Genomic DNA, 23,059 nt, shown 5'->3' with positions numbered 1-23,059 from the left:
GTAACGAGCACTGTGACAGATATTTAGTTTCTAATATTCTTACATTTATTCTGGGCTCATTATATTTCCCTTAGCCATTTTCATTACTTCTGCGATTAGTACTGCCAGTCCTTGGTGTTTTATATTTTTTCCTCAGTAGACTGAATAAGATATATTTGCTATCCCTTCAGTGGACTATAACATATGTAGAAGTAGTGCATTATTATTTGGTAAGTTTTGGCCCTGTTTCTGAGAGCTGCAGAAGGCAAGCTGTTACTTCAAGCTTCTACCTTGCATCCTTAGTTTGTGAGTATTCTGTCATGATGGAATACATGGAAACCCAGTTTTAGGGCTCAGGTTTGAGTTGACAAAGATAATAGGTAGAACTGCACTTAGTTTGTATGTAAGTTAAAAACTAAAATGCAGAGGACCTTTCAGTCTTCACAGTGCATTTCTTCTACTTTCTCTCTCCCCATTAGTGACTTGGAAAACAGAATGAAAAGGAAGTGGCTGAGCACCAAGTGTGACTGACTTCTGTGATTTATGGCTTTGGCACTCTGAATTAATATGCTGTTTAATGACAGCTTTAGCAGGAATAGTTTTATTTTGCTTTATTGTTTAGTACTGTTATAATGGAAACCATGTTTTTTTATTGGCAATTTATGAGGTAGCTGTAGATCTTATTTTATAAAGATAAGTCTGTATTGCAATAATGTTATAGCATTTTTAGAGCATTTACCTGTACTGTTAGATGCTCCACAACAGAGGCAAATATATTATTTGTTAATAGAGCAGGAAATGTAATACTTACCGTGCAGTATGTACTACAGTGCTTTTCCTGTCTCTGTTGGTTGCTTACTCGTGTACACAGCTTTTTATTTGGCAGCTTTGTGTGGTAGTTACTTGCTTGCTGTCTTGTTTTCAGTGCAATCATCAGACTGATCTATGGAAAGTCAACACAACTACTCTTTCCTTTTCCTTTCATCTCCTTTTACAAATGTGTCCTCATTCATCACAATGAGTACTGGATTTCAGCTAAAAGTTGTAGTCATCACTGAAGTATTCCACATCCAAATAACCTGAGGTGTGTTTTGTCACTGACAGAATAAGACACGTGCAGGCAAGCATTGGAAAGCAAAATGGAGGTTACTTATTGAAAGTTGAAATTTTTCAACTGTTGTTCATTTCTGCTTGTTCTTTCAACTCTTTTGCTTATTTTTGGAGGGAGGAACAAAAAATGGAGGTTGTATGACACTTTGGAAAAGGAAGAGCTGCAGCATGCACTCTCAAAACCCACATAGTTAACCCAAGGCAAGCCAGGAAATGCATATGATATGGTTATTACATCTTGATGAATTCCGGTTACAAGTAATATCTTTCTCTTTGCTCCTATGCCTTTAGCCTGAACTTGGTTTCAGCTATAATCAGTGCTGCTCCGGTGATCCCACAGTACGGCAGTATTTTTGTAATGCCAGTGGATCATTAGAAAATCTCAATAAAAGATAAGCTTCCACTTCTTTCTTAATTTGTTCCTTCTGGAAGAGGAGAAAATAAATGGGATGAGTCACTATTTATATCTCATTCTATGTAATAAATCTCTAGAAAGATATCAGTTTTTCATGGAGATAACCAGGCAAGAATTTTAAATGCTGAGAAAAGCCATTAAATTCTTGAAGAGGTGAATTGCAATTTTAAAGCTATAGATAGCTTAAGCAATGGCAAGCTATTATTATAATTTACATGGACATCAGTTTTTCTTGCATTCTTCTTGCAATAGGCTAATAAAGAGAAAGGAAAAAAAAAACCATGAAAGTAGAGGGGTTTCTAATGATTTTCTTCTTGCTGAGAATAGAATATAGTGAATAGGTTGTGGGATGCACAGAACCATCGTGTTTTCAGTGACAGCTGTTGGAGAGATGAAAGCATTTTGCCCAAGAGTCTGTTTATATCTTTGAGCAGAGAAAGTGATTTTCATTGCAAGGAGTTCTAAGTAAGATGGGCAGAGTCAGAGAATAAGAGAGCAAAAGATAATTATCTAAATTATGTTCAGTCTATTATAGAAGACGAATATAGTTAAAATGTAATTAAATATGACAGGCTCACAGGATGCAAGCATGGCTTAGGAATGCTAATCATCAATTACTGCATCTCCTTAGGGGAGTCAGACAGAACAAGAGAGTTAGAAGCTGGGTGGCAGAGGTGAGATGTAGAGTGTTAAATAAAACACCGTGGAGCTGTAGCAAGGCTAATTTCTTTTGGAAAATTGAGCTACTTTATCAGGAGACCTTTGCTGGCCAAACCAAAGTGATGCATTTCATCTTGAGGACCCTGGTATGAGTCTGAGTACTCTGATAGTACCTAGTGTTATCTTAGAGGTGATGACCAAGACTGCTGTAGATTGAAGTGCAAATCCCAAAAGAATCAGCCACCAAGGTGGGTATGAAAGCAGAAAAAAAGAAACCATCTACACTCCCTGAATATTTAAAAAAGCTAAACACTGAAAAATCACTAATCACTAATAAAGAATACACAAATACAGGAAGTCCAAAGGTGGTAATGTCACTTAATGGGAAAGCACTGTCATTAGCTTGAAAGGTTTGTTTTCTTGGCATAGGGGAGCCAAGGTGAAGAAATGGCTCTTATTTTACAGAAGTATTTAATCCCAGACCAAAAATAGAGATGCTTTAGATAAGGTTTAATGCTGCTGTTCCTTGAATATAGTGACATATGAATGCATCAACACCAGAGATATTCATTGAATTTGCTGGAAATTTTTGTAAAAGGAATTATGAGAATAAATGTATTATTTCTCGTGAGGAAAGGAAATAAACAAATATTCATGGCTTGACTAAACATTTACAAAATAAAAATTCTGTGGAGAAATTCTTATGTTAAAAGTGTAACTTGCAGTAAAATAAGAAAATTAAAAAGAAACTGAAGGTTTGCTAAGGATGTCCTTTGTTTAATTGAGGAATGCCACCGAAGATGGTTGTTACAGCTTCATACATACATAGAAGTCCGACTGAATTTATCTTATTAGTAGAAAGTATAAAAAGAGAGCACACATAAGTCATGATACTTTTTTCAGTTATCTGTCTTCCCATACTGGTATAGATAGTTACACTGCATAAATTATCTTTCTACTGCATAATTATACTTGTATTGGAGAGATATTCCCTTGTATATATCAATGTTACCTGAGGAAATGGCCATAAGTTGTATCAGAGGAGGTTTAGGTTGGACATAAGGAAGAACTTTTTCTCTCAAAGGGTGGTCAGGCACTGCAATGGCTGCCCAGGGAGGTGGTGGAGTCGCCGTCCCTGGCAGTGTTCAAGCAGCGTCTGGATGAGGAGCTATGAGATATGGTTTAGTGCTAGTGGTAGCAGTGGTAATGAGAAGACAGTTGGACTAGATGATCTTGTAGGTCCTTTCCAACCCTGTGATTCTGTGATTCTATGTGGTTCTTCTATGATGTTCTCAAGTGTTCTGTTATAGTCAAAATCGTTGCAGAATTTTAGTGATGAAGGTTGATCTTCCTTATTTCTAAAGTTACTTTTTCCAAATCAGTTTTTCTTGTTTTCTACTATGCTTTTTTCTTTTTGCTAAGGGAATAAATTAAGAGACCTGATGTTCTCATTATCTCATCAAGTGCTAATTCTCTGGTGGCAGTATTCTTGAATCTTAATAACTCTTCTGCAAGCGGTGTATAATTTTAACATTTCAGGCTTTTTTTCCCCCAGTGGGAAGGGAACATAATGGACATAATAAAACAGTAAATATTCTTAGGACCAAATTTACTGAAAACCCTAACTCCATTCAAATCTCACATTCTTTTTCAAAAATTCTTCAGTTTTTTTATATTTTATAGCATGTTTTGGAATTATTGAAAGGGTAATTGTAATCCAATCCAAATAACAGCAGTACAGGAGAAAGGAAGGGAAGTGGAAGAACTTAAGAGATTCCTGGAGTTGGTGATCTAGATGAGCGTTCTAAAAGAATCTACTATGGCCTTTCTCTCAATCCTTCTTGCTATCATCTGGCAGTCTTTTTTAACCAGTCCTCAGAAGTTCTACAAAAAAATACATTCTATCTTAAAGGCTAGGGAAGCATAAGCTGTTCTCAAGAACTTTCCTGTAGTTCAGAACCCTTTTTGTATAGAACAGTTACTAATATTTTACAGATCACTGGATGGAGAGATCTGACTTTTAACATCATCACTTTTCTCATTAAAGTTCGCATCAATAAATGTAAAAGCATATGCGTTGTGCTAACTGTGGGAATACTTTGTTAAGAGAAATAATGTTGCAATTGTCTAATTGTCACATCTACACTTGGTAGTGAAGGTTAGCTGACTGGCTGTAGTAGACTAAAATGAGAAGAAAACTCAAGTAAAATCTTCTGTTAAGGGAAAAAAAAATTCTTAGATCATGGCAACTTTTCAGATCTTGGGGCAGTCAACAGAACTGGGGAGGTTTACATTAGAACAAGGGAGGAAGTTTTTCCACACAGAGGGTGGTGAAGCACTGGAACAAGTTGCTCAAGGAAGATGTGGATGCCCCATCCCTGGAGGCATTGAAGGCCAGGATGGATGTGGCTATGGGCAGCCTGGTCTAGTGGTTGGTGACCCTGCACATAGCAGGGGGTTTGAAACTAGATGATCATTGTGGTCATTTTCAATCCAGGCCATCCTGTCATTCTATGTTAACCCTCTATTTGCATTTTCTATTTCATTTAGGGCTTGAAGAAACAGCTTGAAGGAGAGCATAGCCAATTAAGGGTTATAAATAAATTGTGAAATGCAGATAGGTAATAGCTCTACCTCCAAGGACTGATTCAGACCTCATGTTTCTATTACGATGAGCAGCTGTAATCACATCCATTACTTCATGCAGTAATACTAGTAAACTACATGAAATTAGGTCTTAATCAGGCTGACAGTCTTCTTTAAGCAAATATAACCTGACAGGAGTTGTAAACCTAGTAGTAGACTAAATCAGACCCAGAAATGTCATTTTTGTGTCAATGAGATGATAGCTTTCTGCCAGGGTAAGTTTCCAGCACACAACACATACTGAGCAACAGAGCTGTTAATGCTGCATGGCTTTGTGCACTCTACTTACTGATGGTGAGAAGTGTTTTGTTCCAGTTCTGAGTCCTTTATTTCTTCTGTGAACATTTCTAAAGGTATTTTGGACACTTTCAGTATAATTTCATCCAATGCTTATCCTGTTTGGTGAGTTAATCTGGTTATTCTTAATGACATTTTATCTCTAAAGCCTTCTATGGTAGAGTCTAAAAGTTGTATTCTGTACCTACCTTTCATGTTTTGTGAGTAAAAAGGTAATATAAATTCTATTGTGTTAAAACACTTATCGGCCACAATGGAAAACTGGCATAGGAGCCTCTAACTCCTGTGACCTTTTTAATTTTTCTGTTTTATTGTCAGTGTGTTCTGTGAGCACAAAGGTGTGATTGGCAGTGATGTCCTTTGCCAGCCATTCATGAAGCTCCTTGTAACGTGTTGTACCTCACCCAAATCAGAAGAGTACAAATGAAGCAGGAAGGGTATAGTGTTCCCAATCAAGCTTTTAGAGACAAAGCTACACTCTAGCTCTGGGAGGGTGAAATCCTCACAGTCTGAGCTGAGAAGAATGCATTAGGTCACTTGGAATACTGGGCCCCCCACTCTGCTCCACTTACAGAATGAGTTGGAGTGGTGGTTTGTTTTTCCTACAGCTGTAATTTTCTTTAACTGAGCTTTCACGATTGAAATTTTTCATGAGTAGTTAAAGGGGCATCTACTTTTGTCTTCTCTCCTGTTTGTAGTACTATGAATATTATTCCTGCATGGAGGTTATAGTAATATAAACTGCGTATGAATACACAGAAGCAGAGACAAGGCACTTAAAAATAAGAATGAACAAATTGTGTTGGAAATTCAGGTGCTACAGAGTGTTTCTCTGTTTGCTCCTTTAAGTGGTTATGTACTGTCATTTGGATGAACTCCCTCTGTACTTCACTGCAAGTTGTGGTGACCATAGGTAATATTTGTATGTCTTTCTGAATTATTATTATCTTTTTTTTTTTGTAGATCCTGGCAAACAATCACTTTTGATAAACAGCCTGCATCTTTTATCAGAATAGTTGGAACTCAGAACACAGCTAATGAGGTAAGGATTTGCTAATACAACTTATATTCTTGAATATTTAATTATACGATTTTTGGTATCTTGCAATGAAATTAATAATACCCTCTAAAGAGAACTTTTTTTCTTCCTTCTTTTTGCTCCAGAAATCTGGCAGAATGAAAATGAGTGCTTTCTGTATTTAAATATTAGTGAATGGTGTTATCATATTTCTGCACTCTACAGACTCATAAGGTTGTTGCTAGAGTGGAAGATAATTTTGGTTTGATGTGTTTCACAGACAAAATACCATCAGTGTGTTTCAGGTTTTGACCTGTACATTGTGCAAACAAGCATTTCTGTCAGGTTTGGTTAATATTTAAATAATTCCTTATTTTGATGACTGATAAAAACAGCATTGTAGTGAACTAGAGAAAGGTGCATAGTTTCTGATTACTTGGTTTTATTGCTTTTGTATTATCTTCTTAATGAATCAAAAGCAAGAAAAATGTCATTCTTCATAAGAAAATCTTATTTGTATAAGTTTCTCTTATAACTACTTTCATATTTGGTAAATCAGTTAGCCAACAATGGCTGAAGGGATTTCTTCTATTTATCTTACACAGAAAAAATGTCTTGTGACAACCAAGTGCAATATCATTCTCTTTGATTTCAGTGGAACAATTTACTGTCTGTATATTTAAGAACATGTATATGTCTTTGCAACATCAGGACCTTATGTAACAAAACACTAGAGGCACTGACAGCTCCTTCTATGTCCTTCTGCATACTACACCCACAGGACATTGTACTTTCACCCTTTACAGTGAACCATAGGTAGTGATGTTAGAGCTTGTCAGTTCTACCCTTATTAGTGATTTGTGATTATTAGTGATTACTAATTAGGATTGGATCAGATGACCTCCAGGGATCCCTTCCACCTTCAATCATTCTGATATTTAGTGTAAGAGGGTCTAGTTCTTAGCATTGAATGAGTTGTCAGATAGCATTGTTTGTACAATGAGATGTCAACATTAGCTTTCAGTAGACAATTGGAAAGAAGCTGACCATTAAATCGAACCAAAAATATCAATTATATTTTAATTTTCATAAGGACTGCCTCTTACGGAGGACAGTTCAGTCTTCATCAGTGAGTACTCAGAAATACAGAATCAGAAACTGCCTCTGGGTTTGTAATATGTGCATGAAAAAGGCCTTTTCCATTACTGATCAGTATAGGCAGTCCTATTCGCTCTCATGCCAATCCCTGTGATTTCTTAATCTTCATTAGAAGAGAATATGAGACATGTTGACTAAACTTCGAAAATCAGCCTACAAGAAACACTACTTCCAGCTTTTAATTCTTAAAGATAGCCCTGAAAAGTAATGGGCATATGGACTTCTAAACATAATTCTAATTACAAATCTGTTTACATTTACAAGACATTTAATATTTTGTTTAATTACTGATAGATGGAACTGTATAACTACACTGAAGATCAGCATGTGGAAGTTGAGGTTATGCCTATTCATGCAAAGGTTTGGTGGAACTATAAATGCATTGCCATCTAAGTCCTTTTGTCTTTAAGAACAGTGCCCCATGCTAATTTATTTTAATTCTTAGACAGTTTATTGCTCCTAGAGCTTCTAAAAAGAACATTCTTTGCTTTCACAGACTACCATATTACATTCCTTTGATATATATATATATATTAAGCAAATAATGTATAATATTTTGTCATAAAGTCCAAAGTATGTAGCAAGATATTTTCCATAAATCTAGTTTGAATAACAGCATTGTAATGAAAGTTTCAGTTTGTTCTGGAGTGGATAGTCTTGCTAGTCACTTCCATAGGACTGTAAGCATTTCCAGAATTATTTGCCCACAGCAAGTGGTATGTTATGGCAAACCATTTTCATTTTAAACAAAAGATGTTAATGGCAGCATGTTCTCATCACAAGTTTAACTGTAACAAGTAGGAAAGTATTACCTACTTGTGGTGTCAGTACACTGCCACAGCATACCTCTTAACTTTGAGGCACAATCTGATTTTTGAAGCTACAAGCACAAAAGCAAGCACAAAAAAACACAAAATTTCTCAGTTTTGTAAATGTTTTCATTTTTTAAACTCATCTTTCATTCACCATATTTTCTATGTGTTGAAAGATAGGAAGCTCATAGATTTACTTGACCTAGTAAATTTCTTTTGTATTTTACAGCATGATAAAAATGTAACTATTTTTCTTGAGCTTACAGATATACCACCTTCATAAATAAAATAATTTTTTCTTGGCCTTTTTTACCATTTGTCAGGCAGGTCATCTGATGCTTCTAACTGACTATATACGCTTTCTCTTGTTATTCCTTCCAAGTAGTACTGACCTGGAAAAAGCATCTAATTGCTAATGGGAAAGCCTTGTCTAACAAATTACTGCACCAGCTTATATGTGCTTGCTTTGTATGTCAAACCTTCCTTCAAATCTCCAGGTGAACTTAACATGCTACTAATTAGAGAATGATACTGAAGTGTGATCTCAGCTTTTATAGAGAAAATCATACCAAATTTTTTGTTTCAAGAGTACTGGGCTTAAATACATAATTCCAAAACTGAAGTACATGAGGTCTATCTGATTATTTCACAAGCTGTATTCTGCATATGTTAAAGTGACAGAGTAACTGAAAATGATGTTGTGAATTCTCAGACTTGGTAACATTTGCCAGATGCTGAGAATTTAGTGTGAAAGGGTGGTAACAAGAAAAGTTGTAATTTAAGAATTAGTTACTTCAGATGTTATAGACTAGTATCAGGTAAATTTCAGTGCTAACTGTACTATGTTTTAACATACTATAGGAAGTGAAACTTCAGGTGAGAAACCTTGTTGGTTTAAGATACAGTAGAAATAAGGAATTTCAACTCATAGATACCCATTCCTTTCTTTAGAGTGTACTGCCTTTCAAGGAAAGCTATGTATTAAAGAGATACGACGATGAGATGTATTGTTCTCTTCTAAAAATACTGATACTGATAAGTATGGCTGGAAAAATGTCAATGGCTGTTACTTTAAAAAGCAAAGGAGAGCAATGAATGTAAAAGTGGCTTCTCAAGAAATGGAACTGAACACAAAAATTGGCTTCTTAAGAGCAGTAGCAGATGGAGGGAACTCACACCACTGTAGACATGAGTTTGACTTTAGAAAAAAATCACCAGAAGAAATGCAGAGAAAAAGCCATTTTTCCATTCTTTGCACATGTGGCAATGGTGCAAATAGAGAGGTGGCAGTGCATCTTTATGTGAACATAGGTACATATATATGGAAATATGAACATACATCACAGTGTATCTACATAAAATCTGAAGGAATTTCTACATTGTAAGGAACAAGAAAATATAACGGAGATTTAAAAAAAAAAAAGCCAGTGACTGTGAATGTTTTTTTTTGGTTTTTGGTTTTTTTGTTCATTTCATTCATGCTGTTAGAATTTGAATTAGCTAGCTACCTTCTCAGAAAAGACCCAGGGGCTATTGCAGACATGTCACTGCAGATGTCTGCTCAATATGCACTTGTGCAAGGATGGACAAAAAGAGTAATAGGATTTTCAGTTGTATTAAAGAAAGGATAAAAAATATAATACTGTGTATTCCTCTATGAATATGTAGTACACCTATGTTTTCTTTATGGTATTTGATTTTGTCCATTTTAACTTGACAAGGCCTGGGAAAGAGCAGTTAGGATTAGAAGCAATTGCACTTCTTTGTGAGAAGAGCTTTAAAGACATCAGCTACGTATCAGATCAATGATAGTGGTCCAGGTACTGTTTGAAGCCTCCAAAACTGATCACTGTAATAAAGGACACATTCCATCTGCTTCAGTAGCAGTTTCCTTGAGGAGTCTTGAATACATTTCTGCATAACTACATAAAACATCTGTAGAGCTACCGTTGTTGTTACAGAAGTGGGCAATCTTGAAATAGGATCATATTGCTAACAATCTAAATTCCATTTCTAGTGTGTGTGAATAGCAGTCTTTTGGAGATGCACTTAAATCATATTAGATGTATAAAACAATTAATGTAATTGTTGTTGTTTTCCAATAGCATGTATTAAATATTTATGTTGTCTGGCAAAGGAAAAATCACAACTATCTCTATCTGCCTTAGAACCATCTTTCTGATTTTCAGTGTCATATGTAACAGTTTGTATAATTTGTAGACCTTCTCTTGCTCCACTCTTATAACTTGTATCACCTTGTAACATTGCTGTCACATGGAATAATGGTTGTGAGCTCATGTTGAAGCATTCTTATTTTATTCTTATCAGTGCTTTTGCACTGATCTGGCCTGCATACTTGCATATAGATTTCATCTTACTTTGATCATGCTTTTGCCAGCATTTAATTGTTTATCTTCCTTTTTTGTTCTCTCCAGGTGTTTCACTGTGTGCATTTTGAGTGCCCTGCACAAAGTGGTACCCACAAGGATGAGGGTTGTAAGGAAGTGGCAACGGCAGAGGTGGGGACTGGTGAACAGCAGCTTGTTTCTCGTCCTGTTCGAGCTGCAAGCACTAGTTCTTTGCATTCCCCTCCTGGATCCACCTTGCGTTCGCATGCTCACCAACCGTAAAGGAGATTGAAAGGGAGCTTTTGCTGCCCCACTGACGTTATATAAAATTATTCAGAACCTTCTTGTGCTGGCACCTTTTCTTTCTTCTTCACTGTGAAGAAAGGGGACCATGTCTTGTAATGCTGAAATGGCAAAGGCTTTTCCCAAGGACATGAAGAGACTGCTTCACTCTTCTCAATTTGTTCAAATCAGGCTGGTCTCCAAAGGGGGAGAAAATAGGCCTTCAATCTTCATCAAGTACCCCATTAACACCCTACCTCTCTAATCTAACCAAGGCAAGGAGAACAGAAGAAAATAAAAGGCAGAGCTACAATGAAAATCTAACATGACTTGAGCAGAATGGAAGGCATATGAAATAACTATTTGTTCCTTGAAGGCTTCCATTAGCAAAGAAAATGTTTATGGAGCACATCAGTACAGAATATGTGTTATTTTTGAAAGTTATCCTTCATTCATATTCCTTTGTAACTAGTAATCTCTTTCAAAAATTGTTTTAACTCTGCATCCTGCTTTCTCTCTTATTTTTGGCTGCAGCAAATGCTGTGCAGTAGATTAAGGAAATATCAAACATGTTTACCTGCTGAGATGCAAATTCCCTTATTCGTCAGTGGGATGTCAAGAAAAGCCTTTATGATATCAACGAACTAATTAATGGATGCTGTATTAATCTTGACCCTAGTCGGCGTTTCAAAGCACCAAATTGTCATTTCTTATAGTCAAAAGGAAAATTTTGAAATCAAATTTCTATCTTGAGAAAAGCTTATTTTTCACTCATGAAGGTGATTACTTAAATTTCACTCATATTTCTAAGACAACTTGCAAGAGATCATCAAAAATTTTTGGTCTAGAAAGTGAAAATTCATCTGGTCACTGACAAGCAGTTGTTCAGAATACAAAAGAAAGAAGTTGCAGAAAGCTATTTTAATCCAAGAAATTATGCTTTATGGATATGCTCAGCCTGGATCTGAATTTAAGGGCCACATAAACTTTCTCATAGTCTTCATAGAGTGTTATGCTTTTTACACTGTATTGTAAGGGATCTGGCTCTCATTTTACATCACAGAATTAATTATCCATCCATGTCTGGATTAAATTGCTTACTATTTCACTTATTCAGTGTGTTTACACATTAATGAGAATGCAACCTCTCACTTTCCAGATCCAGGTGACTTAGGAAAAGCTCCTTGTTGGTCTTTCAGCATGTGAAGAAGTGTTTTGGTATTATGACAAACACTGATGTAATTGGCAAAATTGATTAGGAGGATTGTTATTCCTCTCAAAGCATATGCTGGAAATGTCAGCCATCCAGTTTTATGAACATGGAATTTCCTGTGGTGACAAATAGCCTTGTCAGAAGAAAACAAAGCTAGTATAGGATAAATATGGTTTTCCTTTGCATTACTATAGTGATAAAATGAGCTACATATCAATATAGCAAATAGTATGCTAATTTATCACAATATGTAATTTGAAAGAATTTCCCTGCTGTGTGCTGGTTGTGCTTAAAACTGGAAGAAATACAACAAATGGCAGCAATGAATCAGTAGAAACACCATAGGAGAAATGCTTTCTCTTTGTTGTTTCCCATAAAATTGACTAGACTTCATCAAGAATATTACAGTATTTTTCATTGCCAAATTACTTCTGAGTACTGACATTTGCATGCTATCCCATCCCTTCCCACTGTTATCATCTGTCTTGTGATGTGTGTCAGTGAAGATGCATGCAACTTCATTGTCTATCATTTTTAATACATGCCACGGCCGCCTCATTTAGCCTTGAGTTCTGAGGCAGGATCTTATGAGCCAGCGCCCAGCCTTGGTTGCCGATTACGTTATGGCTCAGAAGCCTTTGGAGCATGATAGAGTTGAGACTAGCTACTGGGGATGCAATTGTTTTGTGTAAGTGTAGGTCCAAAAAGTTGGATTTTTTTTTCTTTTGAAAAGTGAAAATACAAAGATTGTAGTTGTAGTCCATGCAGGAACTTACTGAGATGAATGGAGCATGTCTTGTCTTTGGTGGTTAAGACCTTTCGTGTCAGTGATTATATTTCTCTGCAGTTTGATCAAACAAATGTACTTGTTCAAGTTGTGGACACGCAAAGGATGTAACCTAGCTGTTAGTCACTGCTATAGAAAATATTTAATTAAAAAAAAAAAAAAAAAGAACAAGAAAAAGAAGTTTGTGTCAGATGTTCTGAGTTTAGGCGCTCAGAGAAAGAACAGGATTTTCAGTTTGTAATCTTTGATGAGCACAATTAATTTTTTGGATACTAATAAGCCTTACAGACCATACGCTATTGCAGATTCTTTTTGATCTTGTTCTATGACTCACTGTTGAAGAAAAATGTCTATTTCCCATGACATTAGTCCTCTGCCAAGAATCTTAATGAAAAGATAAGAGAGAATCTCAAAGCAAAAAGAATCAGGTCCTATAGAAATAACAATTCCCACCCCAAAAATCATTCAAAACAAAAGCCAGTATAGCACTGTCTTTTCTTACGGTCTTTATCCCTTCCACAACTTAACAATTTCTACCTTTTTATTCAAAGAAATAGTGTCTAAGGGACCTGAACTGTGCTTGTTCTTCTAACATTATCCACCCTCAAACACCCCCAAAATCTTTGTGGCCTAGTATAGGTCTCTGCCTTAAACACAGTGCCAGCAAAATATTACTACTGGCAAAGGATGATATCACACAGGACTGACCTGTGCTTTTGTGTGAGTGTTCTCATGCTAAGTATTCTCTGCATTTATTAACTCCTAATATGAGATGTAGCTCTTGAATGTTCTTCTAAAATCTAGGTTTTTTTTTTCTTGCAGTGGAAATAAATTGTGCTGTTATGGCTTAATATCAGGGCACTTGTAAGCATCAGGGTTTAACTGAGTCATGAGATACTGTAATTATTCAGAACTGCATGATCACTTTCTTTAATTGCAACAGAGGTTGAGCAGAACCGACCACCTGTTCATTGCATTCTTGTCAGAAACTGTAAGATAGACCTGTTGTCAGCTTTCTAGACAACAGAATTAACTATATTGCCAACACTGAACCATTTTGTCTAGTTAGTACTTCAGCTGTAGATATCACTATCTTTAAATTCCCTTGTCCTCTTTTTCTCTTATTTTTATTCCATTGATTGAATTCAGACTTAGGGCCAACTCCTATGTAGTTTCTAAATTCTCTTTATTTAATGAACTAGTTCCAAGTGAATTTTAAAGATTTTTATTCACAGAAGTCTGTGGCCAAAAATTGACTTCAGCAAGCGTAAATTCAGTATTTGTAAATTTCTAAAGTAAGCAAAATTGTGCAGCTCTACTTTCAAACAAGCTCTAAAACAAGTTTGAATGACAACAGGAATGGCAATGAGAGAAATTAATCCAAGAATTACATGAAAGACAGCAGAGAGGAAGAATTGGCCAGTGTTCTTAGGAAAGTAACTGTTTTTCATTGCACTTTCCTTCCTTTACAGCTCCATTTAATCCTTTTTCCATGCAAATCTGTTTTGCTTGTTCAGTATGACAGTTTATGGTGGAGCTCTGTGTTTTTCATCATTGCTGAAAAGTTGAAATGAACTTAATGCTTCTTCATCTTTACTAATCATAACAACAAATCAGAGAATCTTCAGTTTATTACCTGACTTGATTTCCATGAGAGAAAAGAAAGCGATATCAGTAGTTTTTTTACTTTAACTAAATTAAGTTTCCTAGCCAAATGCATGTGAATGTCTACTCACATGCTTTGTACACTGAAGTCTGTGTGAAGATCAGAAGGCATTTTTGTCTGATTGTTCCATGATCATTCTGCTTACACACTGTCACCCACCCAGAGACCCTTGATATGGAATCAGAATTCAGCTGTGATTTCAGAGGAAGCAGAAAAGCTATACGTTGTTTTTCCCCTAAGAAAACGTTTGTTGGTTTCTGTTTTGACAGGTGATGACTTACCATCAAATTTGCAAATGAAAGCATTGGTAATTTGTTGTTGTGGCTGGAGCAGTCAGCAAATACCAGAGCCAGTGGTATTTAATGGAGTATTTAAGAGTAGACATTTAGGCCGGTATGTTGTTGTAGCAGTTGCTAGAGGATAAAACTGCTTAGAAGATAGTACTCTGTGGATCCCAGAATTTTTGAGGCCTGGCTCCCTTTCCCTTCTCTTGATGATGTGTTTAGGTTAGAACCCTCAGCTGTCTCTGAACTGGTTCCCAGCAGTTGTACTAGTTAAATTACATGTAGAAGCTCCACAGGTTTTGTACAGGATGCAGGTAATAAAAGTACTGGGTCAAATTTTTAATGGAATACTGTATTCATATCCCACATACCAATTTTAATCAGAATACCATATTCATATATGTGTTAAATGGAGCTTATCATTTAGCTTGAATTTAGAATAGGTTCCTAAAACTCCTAAACTGAGAAAAACTGGGTGAAATGTTCATATTCTGTGGTGTGGCAGGATGTGAAATCACTGTTACGGTTGCTTAACATGTGCAAATGTCTAAGTAAGGTATGGGTGAGCAGGTCCAAAGCTGGTTTGGCTGAAGTTGTTAGGAATTGTTGATCTGACTGTAGTGAATAAAAGAGAGCAAATCAAATGCTTATCTCAAAGACGTTTCTGCAGTCCAGTGAACACAGACATGTTGCTCCTAGGTGCCTTCCATGTGACTTGTGCTCTTTACAGAGTGTGCCTACATTTGAATTTTGCTAACTGCTCAAAACCACCGACAGACTTCTCAAAGGCCATTCATGAGCTTTATTGCAGTGTTGTCTGGGGTAATGTAGAAGTCACACCAAGAGTCCATGACAGAATTTGAGTCAGTTTGTCTTTGGAAATGGTTTTATTACAGAAACAAAGCGCAGATTAACATAATGTAGTATAATATGAGGAAAATGCAAGTATCTGGTACTTACACATAGATTGACTAGATTTTCTAACACTGTGTGTATTTGATTACTATGATAAAAATAAAAACGGTGGAAATAAGTGAACAACCAGTTAAGTAATATGCCCTGGTAGTAGATATTATCAGCCCATCAGGAAATCAGAGTTTTTCTTTTCCCGTTCCTTCCAGCCGAATAGAATAGCATAGGTAAATGTTCAAAAATAAAAAAGAATAATTGATTTGTTACATAAATCCCATCAGAGTTAGATTATCATAGCTAAAAATCTGAAGGAGTGGTGACTTCTGTCTGCTTAGGTATAAATCTGCCTCCCCAGTGCCTCCTGCTGCTTAAGGCCCTGAGCTTTTGTAATGGATGGAGAGCTACACTGTTAGTGCAGTGTAAGTACATTTCTTTGTCAGATCTTCTACTCATCTCTTTTGTGTTTAGCATCTTGGCATATCCATTCTGTTAGAAGAAGGTAAGCTGGTTTTTCACAGCTTTCACAGTTACTCATTGACTCCTGCAGGCTGGCAGATACATCTCTACAGCTGCCTGTATTAAGCAGTTTGCAACACTGTTTTACAACAAATGCTGTATGTCCAAACGGTACCAAGCTGGCCTTGAAATATCTTAAGTTGGGCTGTATTATTGTTGAGATGAGGGTTTGCACCTCTAAAACTCTGTGCCATGCAATTCAAGTGAACAGTAGTGGCTGCAGATTCTTTCTGGAGAGAAAGTAGGGAATTTGCACATGTACCAGAAATAATTCATTTTCTGTGTTGTTTTTGTTCTACATCCCATGTCTCTGTACTCCTGAGCTATCATTGCTAGGTGGTTTATGATTAGTACCTAGAATCCAATAAATAAGTTTGACAATTGACATCAAGAACTTTTGTCTTTAATGAAAAGTTATATTGAGTTTTTGAAGCATGATTTGTCCTCTGAATTGTTTATCAGCATCTTCTATAGCTGGAGTTGTGAGGAGAAAGGCTGTAGAAAGGCTGTTATATAGTTGCATGCATGCATCTGTTTCACAAGTTGAAGTGACTTGGCAAAAAAGTGTTTTTACATGCCTTTTTCTTTTTCTTTTTTTTTTCTTTTTTTTTTTTTTCCTTGGTGTTGTGAATTTTGGCAAGGAATCTATAGTTCAACTGAATGTGGATGATGAACTGATGAAGAGAATGTAATGCAGCAAGATTTTATTCATTTTAATGGGAAGAGTAACATGAAGGTCTGATTCCTGTAGTCTGAGCTACTTCTGCTTGTCTCCTGTCCTCACAGCTCTTAGTTTTCCTACAGGATTCCCCCAGTCTGCCTGTTTCTCCTTTTTGTTTTCTCTCTATCTGGAATCATATTGCTGTTGCTGCAGTGTTTCCTGGAACTTTCTCTAATCTGGGATATATTAAGTATTTAAATTTATTTTATTTAAATTTACACCTTTTTTTGTTATATACAGGATTCAGTAACCTAGTCCCAGTTCATTCACATCAGATTTAAAAGTCAATTACTGTTAATCTGTTAAGAGATAGTGAGCTTTAATTTGACTGTCTGTGGATATGGAAAATACTAGCTGTTTTCAAATTTCTACTTTAATAATCTGAACTCTGTTTTCCTTAAGAGAAAAATCAGTTGAGAGATTTTCTGTTGATTTAGGTAGTAGGTCAGGCTTTGCGTGGGCTTATCTAATTTAAATCAAATATAATTGTGTTTCTTGTTCGTTGTGATGTTCACATATGTTCAATTTGTTGGTTGTTCATTGCTCAATGTTCCAGTTGTATATAAGTGTTGTTTTCTCAATAAACTGCATCATCAAAAGTGAACCTTGAAGGAATCTGCAACTTTTCAGAATACTTGTTTTGGCTGCTTGTAGATTCACATATTACCCTGAGCATGTGGGCTCTTTGTGAGAAATATAGCAGTGCTTCACAATTCAGTGCCCATGTCTATTAACTTTCTCTGTTATATTGCAAAATTTTCTTTCCTTTCTGCTTTGCTCAATTTCATTATATTGGTTTTCTTTGTGGAGTGGTGGTTGCTATTGTTCCTTCAAATATTGTAAGTTAAATATTAAGAGTCAGGCCAAACAGAAGTTCCATTTTAATGAACTTTTTCCACTCATTCCTATCAGTGCTCCTCTTTCTCAGCTGGTGGTAGTTTATAACTCTATAATTATGTTCGCCTTCTCTGTAGCAATTACCATTTTATCTTGATAGTCTTGTGCATTAAATCCCTTCCCTTGTTTCTCATGTTTCCCAAGCATCCATTTCCCATAGCCTGGTTCTAAACTACCTCAGACCTTGCTGTGAACAGATACGAGATTCATTTAAAATGAATACTTTGTCGTAGTCCTTTAGATGCTAAGTGCATGTACATGGAGCTTAATCAGCCTGCCAGACAGCAATTGCATTGTCAGGAGCACAGTCTCTAGAGTAAGGCATTTAACTGGCATGAATTCACAGGCACACCCACTGGGGCTCCTACTCAGCACTCTTTCATGGAAAACATTTAAGGAGCATGATTTTTGATGTGGGAAATGTACACCTTTGTGGTCTCAGTTCTTTGAAGGAACGTGATATTGCCTGCACTGGACTGTTTTAACCTATTTTTTATTGTGACAACCATTGGAAAAGTTGCGACATCACACCTTCACTGCTGGTTGGTAGGAGCTGCACTACTGCATTGGACTGTGCTTATTAGGTGCACATAATCCCCCACACAGCATTGTTTACATGACCTTGGTAGCATTTTATACTGCAGTGGATATGCATTGCCAACCATTTGGGCTGATCAGGTTTCAGGGAGAATGCTGGTTGCAGATTGCACTGCAGTGATCTGATCAGTAACTTTGGGAACTGCCTGATTTTGTAAGTTAACCACTCAGCAGTCTGGTAAGCCTTGGTAGTACTGGTTTACAAGAAGATATTCATATCCTCATTTTCTATGAGCTTGTAGAAAAAGAAGCATCACAGTTCTTCTCTGTAACAACCGTGTTTGTAATGCAAGTTACAGTTACTAAACAAGCATAATCCATTCTGTCCATTCTCTAGCACTATATTAACAGTTTGCATGAACAGCTGAAAAACAGAGGCTTCTGAGAGCAAGGAAGGCTAGCTCTGGATTTCTTATTTGAGAGTTTCAAAGAGCAGCCAAACTCTCCACAGTGAATACAGGACCAGATAATGCTGAAATCAAAACATCAAGTGAGACTCTTGTGCTTTGTATTCTTTTCTTTAGGGATTCTTCTTTTAAGTATTTAACTTCATAGAAAAATATAGGATATATTTAAAATAGTGATGACCAGAAATGCGCCTTTTCAAGAATGAGAGGGCTGTAATTTGAGAAATAAAGTGATCTTTTATTTTCAAACACTTATCTGCAGTTTTGTTAAAGTAATGGTAGAGCCCTTCTGGTGCTGTTCATGTATTGCATTTAAGAATTTGAGACTTCTGGCAGAATTGGACGTAGGTCCCAGCACAGCAAGGCCTCTATTGATGTGGAGCTCATAATGCAGCTCCATTAATATCAGTATAGAAAACACTGGGCATGCCAATGGGCTTCCTTGAAGCTTTGAAAATGCTTGAAGCTTTGAAAATGCTGAAGTCAACAGCTGCAGTAGACTACTACCAGAAATGATGAATACACAACCTTTGTTACCTGCTAAGTGGAGAGACCAAACTCAGAGGTCAGAAGTATGATGCCAAATTGTAAGTTCAAACTGAGATGCCATAGTAAACCATTAAAAAAAAGGCATAGTATAATTAGATCTGATTACTTTTGTGCATTTATTAGCTGTAAAATTGTTAATGAGTTTGACAGTTGTTAGGTTTGGAGACTAAGAGCTCAGTGATTTGAAGTGTCGTATCCTGCTGTTCCTTTTTAAAAATGGATGTATACATTTTAGAGCATAAGCTGCCAGTCACCTAATGAGGTGACTAAATTTAGACATTTTTAACATATGGGATTAGTGATGCGAGGAAGACTTGTTTTTGAAATAGTGTTTGCCTAATACAGTACAGGCAGAATGTAAGCCAGAAAGTTGTATAATCCAGTCAGTGAAAAACAACTCTGAAACCATCTGTGTTCCCAGGCCATGTGTCCAAGTTATAAAGAAGGTGAACACTTTTTGCTCTACCTTAATGAATCAAAGGCTTCTTGAAGGCTTTGAGAAATTTCCATTGCAGCCCTCGGGCAAAATGTTGGCTATGTCCAAGATAATGCAGTTCCTAGCATCGTGAAGTACTATATGAGAAAAAAATACTTACAAAACATAGAGAAGAGAGACAGGTTGGATGAGAGCAAAGTGTGGAAGAAATATTCTTTCTCGTTGCTCTGGTAAGGATCTAGTTTATCTTTGTACGTAGGCTTGTAAAATGGTTCCTAAATGAATAGGTTCAGAACATGAGGGAGTGCAGACTGAAGTCTGCAGACACCTTTCCAAACAGAAGCGGAGTGCAGGGGCAGTTGGTTGCCACAGTCCAGGGACTTTTTTCCAAGTTACTTCTAATTCTAGAGGATGGATTCACTTGCTAACAAGTAGTGGCAATCTAGGAACAGACACTGTGCCAACGTCATCTGAGTTGGAAAGACCAGATACATACCAAGTAAAAATCATTTTATTTTCACTATATGAAGCAAAATGCACATAAATGGGACATTTTTGTTAATCATTTTGTAGTTTGTCCTCTTCTGAGTGCTACTTGTATACCTTTGTAGGCTGTGCTCAACAGATCTTGTAGTTTAAGGTAAAAAAGAATTAATCATGTAAGATCTCACTTGAGTCTCTCTACTCCTGTGCTTTCCCATTCTTTCCCTTTTTCTTTTCAAAGCATTTACCAATATATGTTATTCTGTAGCAGGAAAAGGGTGGGGGTTTGATTGGTTAGTTTGTTTTTGTCTCTGAAGTATCAGAAAAGCAAAGGTATATAGGAAAAAAATGTATCCCATTTAATAATCTCAAAATTATCACAAAATTATCTCTTTTTGCAGCAGTCAGTGGGAAATAGCATGTGTCTAGTCCATGCAGTGCCAACTTTAGTCCCATTTATGTACAACTGTTCTTTGCTGTCTGTTTTGAAGATGTTAAGCTTGGAAGCTGAAGCTTAGATTTTTAAGCTTTTATTTTTTGAAGGCTGCATGACTCAGGGAGAAAAAGAAATAACCATAAATCTTCACTCCTATCAGCAACAAACAGCCTGCCAGCTGCAGGTTTCCTCCTGGCTTGCAGAAGGGACACGGGCCAGTTATTATCAGTGCATTCATGGAAATGCTAGTTTCTCTCATTCTGTTTGATCAAACAAGCGTGGTTTTTGAATGTTAAGATTCATGGCGTGTGTCTTTGGGATATAGTGGGATCGCTTAGCACTGAAATATCACCATCTCTAGGATACAATCAAACAGGCAAGAGGGGGTATTTTTAGAATGTGAAAGGTATATTTGGCTTCTTATTTTTTGAGCACTTATTCTTTAAGAGAGGATATTCTGTATCCTGACAGCTCAGTTTCTTTAAGCCTTTGGAGAGAGATATGGTCTCCTTTGTCAGGCATCCCTCCTTTGACAGTAGTCCATAGCAGAGTAAGATTCGTAAAGAACCTTATCAAAAGCTTTTTGGAAACCTACATATAATATACCAAATTGATCACTGGTACCATTGTGCTCAGTGACTTCTTCAAGGCTCTTAACATATTTATAAGGTAATTATTTCCTCTGCAAAAGCCATCCTGAGTGTCCCCATTTTGTTTACCAAAGAGAAAATGGAGAGACAAGCCATGTTTCTGTGTACTGTGGAACAGTTTTTACCCTTTCCTATCTGCTCTGAGTCATACACTCTTACCCATCCCCTATATCATTTGGACTCCTTCACTACTGCATTTAGTGTGATTTTAGAAGATGGGAGTCACTGCTCAGGGTCTGTGTGTAGTGTGTATTGCTAATCAACCCACACCCAGCCAAGGAAGCACAGGTATGGACGCTCATATCTCTGTGTACCCAATGGATGCAAACTGCTACAAGCAAATCAGCTGTGGGCATGCATATATCTGGACAATGAGAGATTCCTAATTTGAGTAGTAGAATTTGTGAGCTTTGAAAATGTGGACTGTTGTATTCTTTGTTAATAAGCTTTGTTGATAATTCCAGGATTGCTGCTGAAAATATATAAAAGTAAAAGGGATTCTAAGAATAGCTAATAACTGCCCTTGCCTTGGAGCCTGTGCATGAGACAAAGTCAGAGCTGTATTTGGAGGTATTTATTTTTTGATAAAAAGCTTTTTTTGCATGGTTTCTTGATTTACTTAGGCACAACATGTAGGAAGAAATCATGTACAAACAAGTGTACTTGAATATATCAATGTGGGGCTTAATAAAAGAGTATTAGAAAGGTTAGGGTATGTCTGTGGCTCCCTAGAGCAGTTCTACAAGTCTGCTTTGCTCAGCAAGGCAATTTGCTATCAGTCTACCATTGCAATGGATTAAACAGATGCCACTGTAAGGATCTCAAAAGGTCTTGCTTTCTATCATTCCCATGAAATGCACATTTAAGATGTGTATTTTTAAGAAATGAGAATGAGAATGTGGAACAAATAGGTGATTTGACAAGTGTGTTCCTTATGCTGAGTGCCCTTTGCAGGACCGCTGATAAATATCCTTGTAGTTTTAATTCAGACATGACATTATTATGTTCTGTTATCAGCTGCTGGTTGAAAAGATATTTTTACTAAAATGCTGACACAGTGTAGTTTTATTGCTGCTTGCACTGTCCAGATTTCAACATCATATAATGGAGATGATACTTTCTCTTACGGAAGTATTTTTAAGCTAATAGTATTACTATTAATAAATAGGATTTTATTAATATAAATGGAAAATATGCCATGATACTTTTAGCCATGCTCCAAGCCAAATGGCACCAATAGAATTTTGCTGCAAATGCATAAGCTTGCATTACGATAACATTTTGATTTCTCATGTTATTAATGATAATATGAGACAGAAACAACTACCCTTCTAAGTGATCAGAACAAGGAAAGGAATTAGCCTACAGTTTAGTTGCTGCCACAATAATGTCTAGGTTAAAACCTATTAGGATGATCATAAGGGAAGAAAGCTCTGCCTTTGTGACTGAGGGTATTAGAAGACATGTTTTCCAGCAAGAGCACAGGAAGAGATAACAGTTGATATGTACACTTCACTCTCTCCTATATGTTTAATGGTACTCTTTCTTGGCCTGCTTCCAGCAGCTTTCCTCCTCTTTGTGCTGCTGTAACTCCAGTGCAGAGGGGTTTCTATCAGTCACAGTGAAGTTCTCTGAAGTTCAGTCTATTGTGAGGAAAATGAAGCATGTCCTTATTATACAAACACTTTCTTTTTGCATGTTCTTATTTAGAACTGATGAAAATATTTATTTAAATGCAAAGAAATGCTCCTTTCTCCAACTGCAGACCTGGAGAATTATT

At 36.5% G+C, this 23,059-nt stretch overlaps 1 protein-coding gene across 1 annotated transcript in view; it reads left to right on the top strand.

Annotated features, from left to right (window-relative positions):
* BTBD9 (BTB domain containing 9) overlaps positions 1-17,428 on the top strand; it is a 112,581-nt gene extending 95,153 nt beyond the window's left edge. The window contains exons 11-12 of the mRNA XM_048935586.1: positions 6,071-6,149; positions 10,531-17,428. Coding sequence (XP_048791543.1) covers positions 6,071-6,149; positions 10,531-10,725 — 274 coding nt within the window. The 3' untranslated portion in view covers positions 10,726-17,428. The remainder of the gene's footprint in view (positions 1-6,070; positions 6,150-10,530) is intronic.
* Positions 17,429-23,059: the final 5,631 nt, after the last annotated feature.

This window comes from Lagopus muta, chromosome 2, assembly GCF_023343835.1.
Source record: "Lagopus muta isolate bLagMut1 chromosome 2, bLagMut1 primary, whole genome shotgun sequence".
Taxonomy (NCBI): Eukaryota; Metazoa; Chordata; class Aves; order Galliformes; family Phasianidae; genus Lagopus; species Lagopus muta.
Note: the sequence above shows the minus strand (reverse complement) of the source record. Positions and strands in the feature narration are given on the sequence as shown.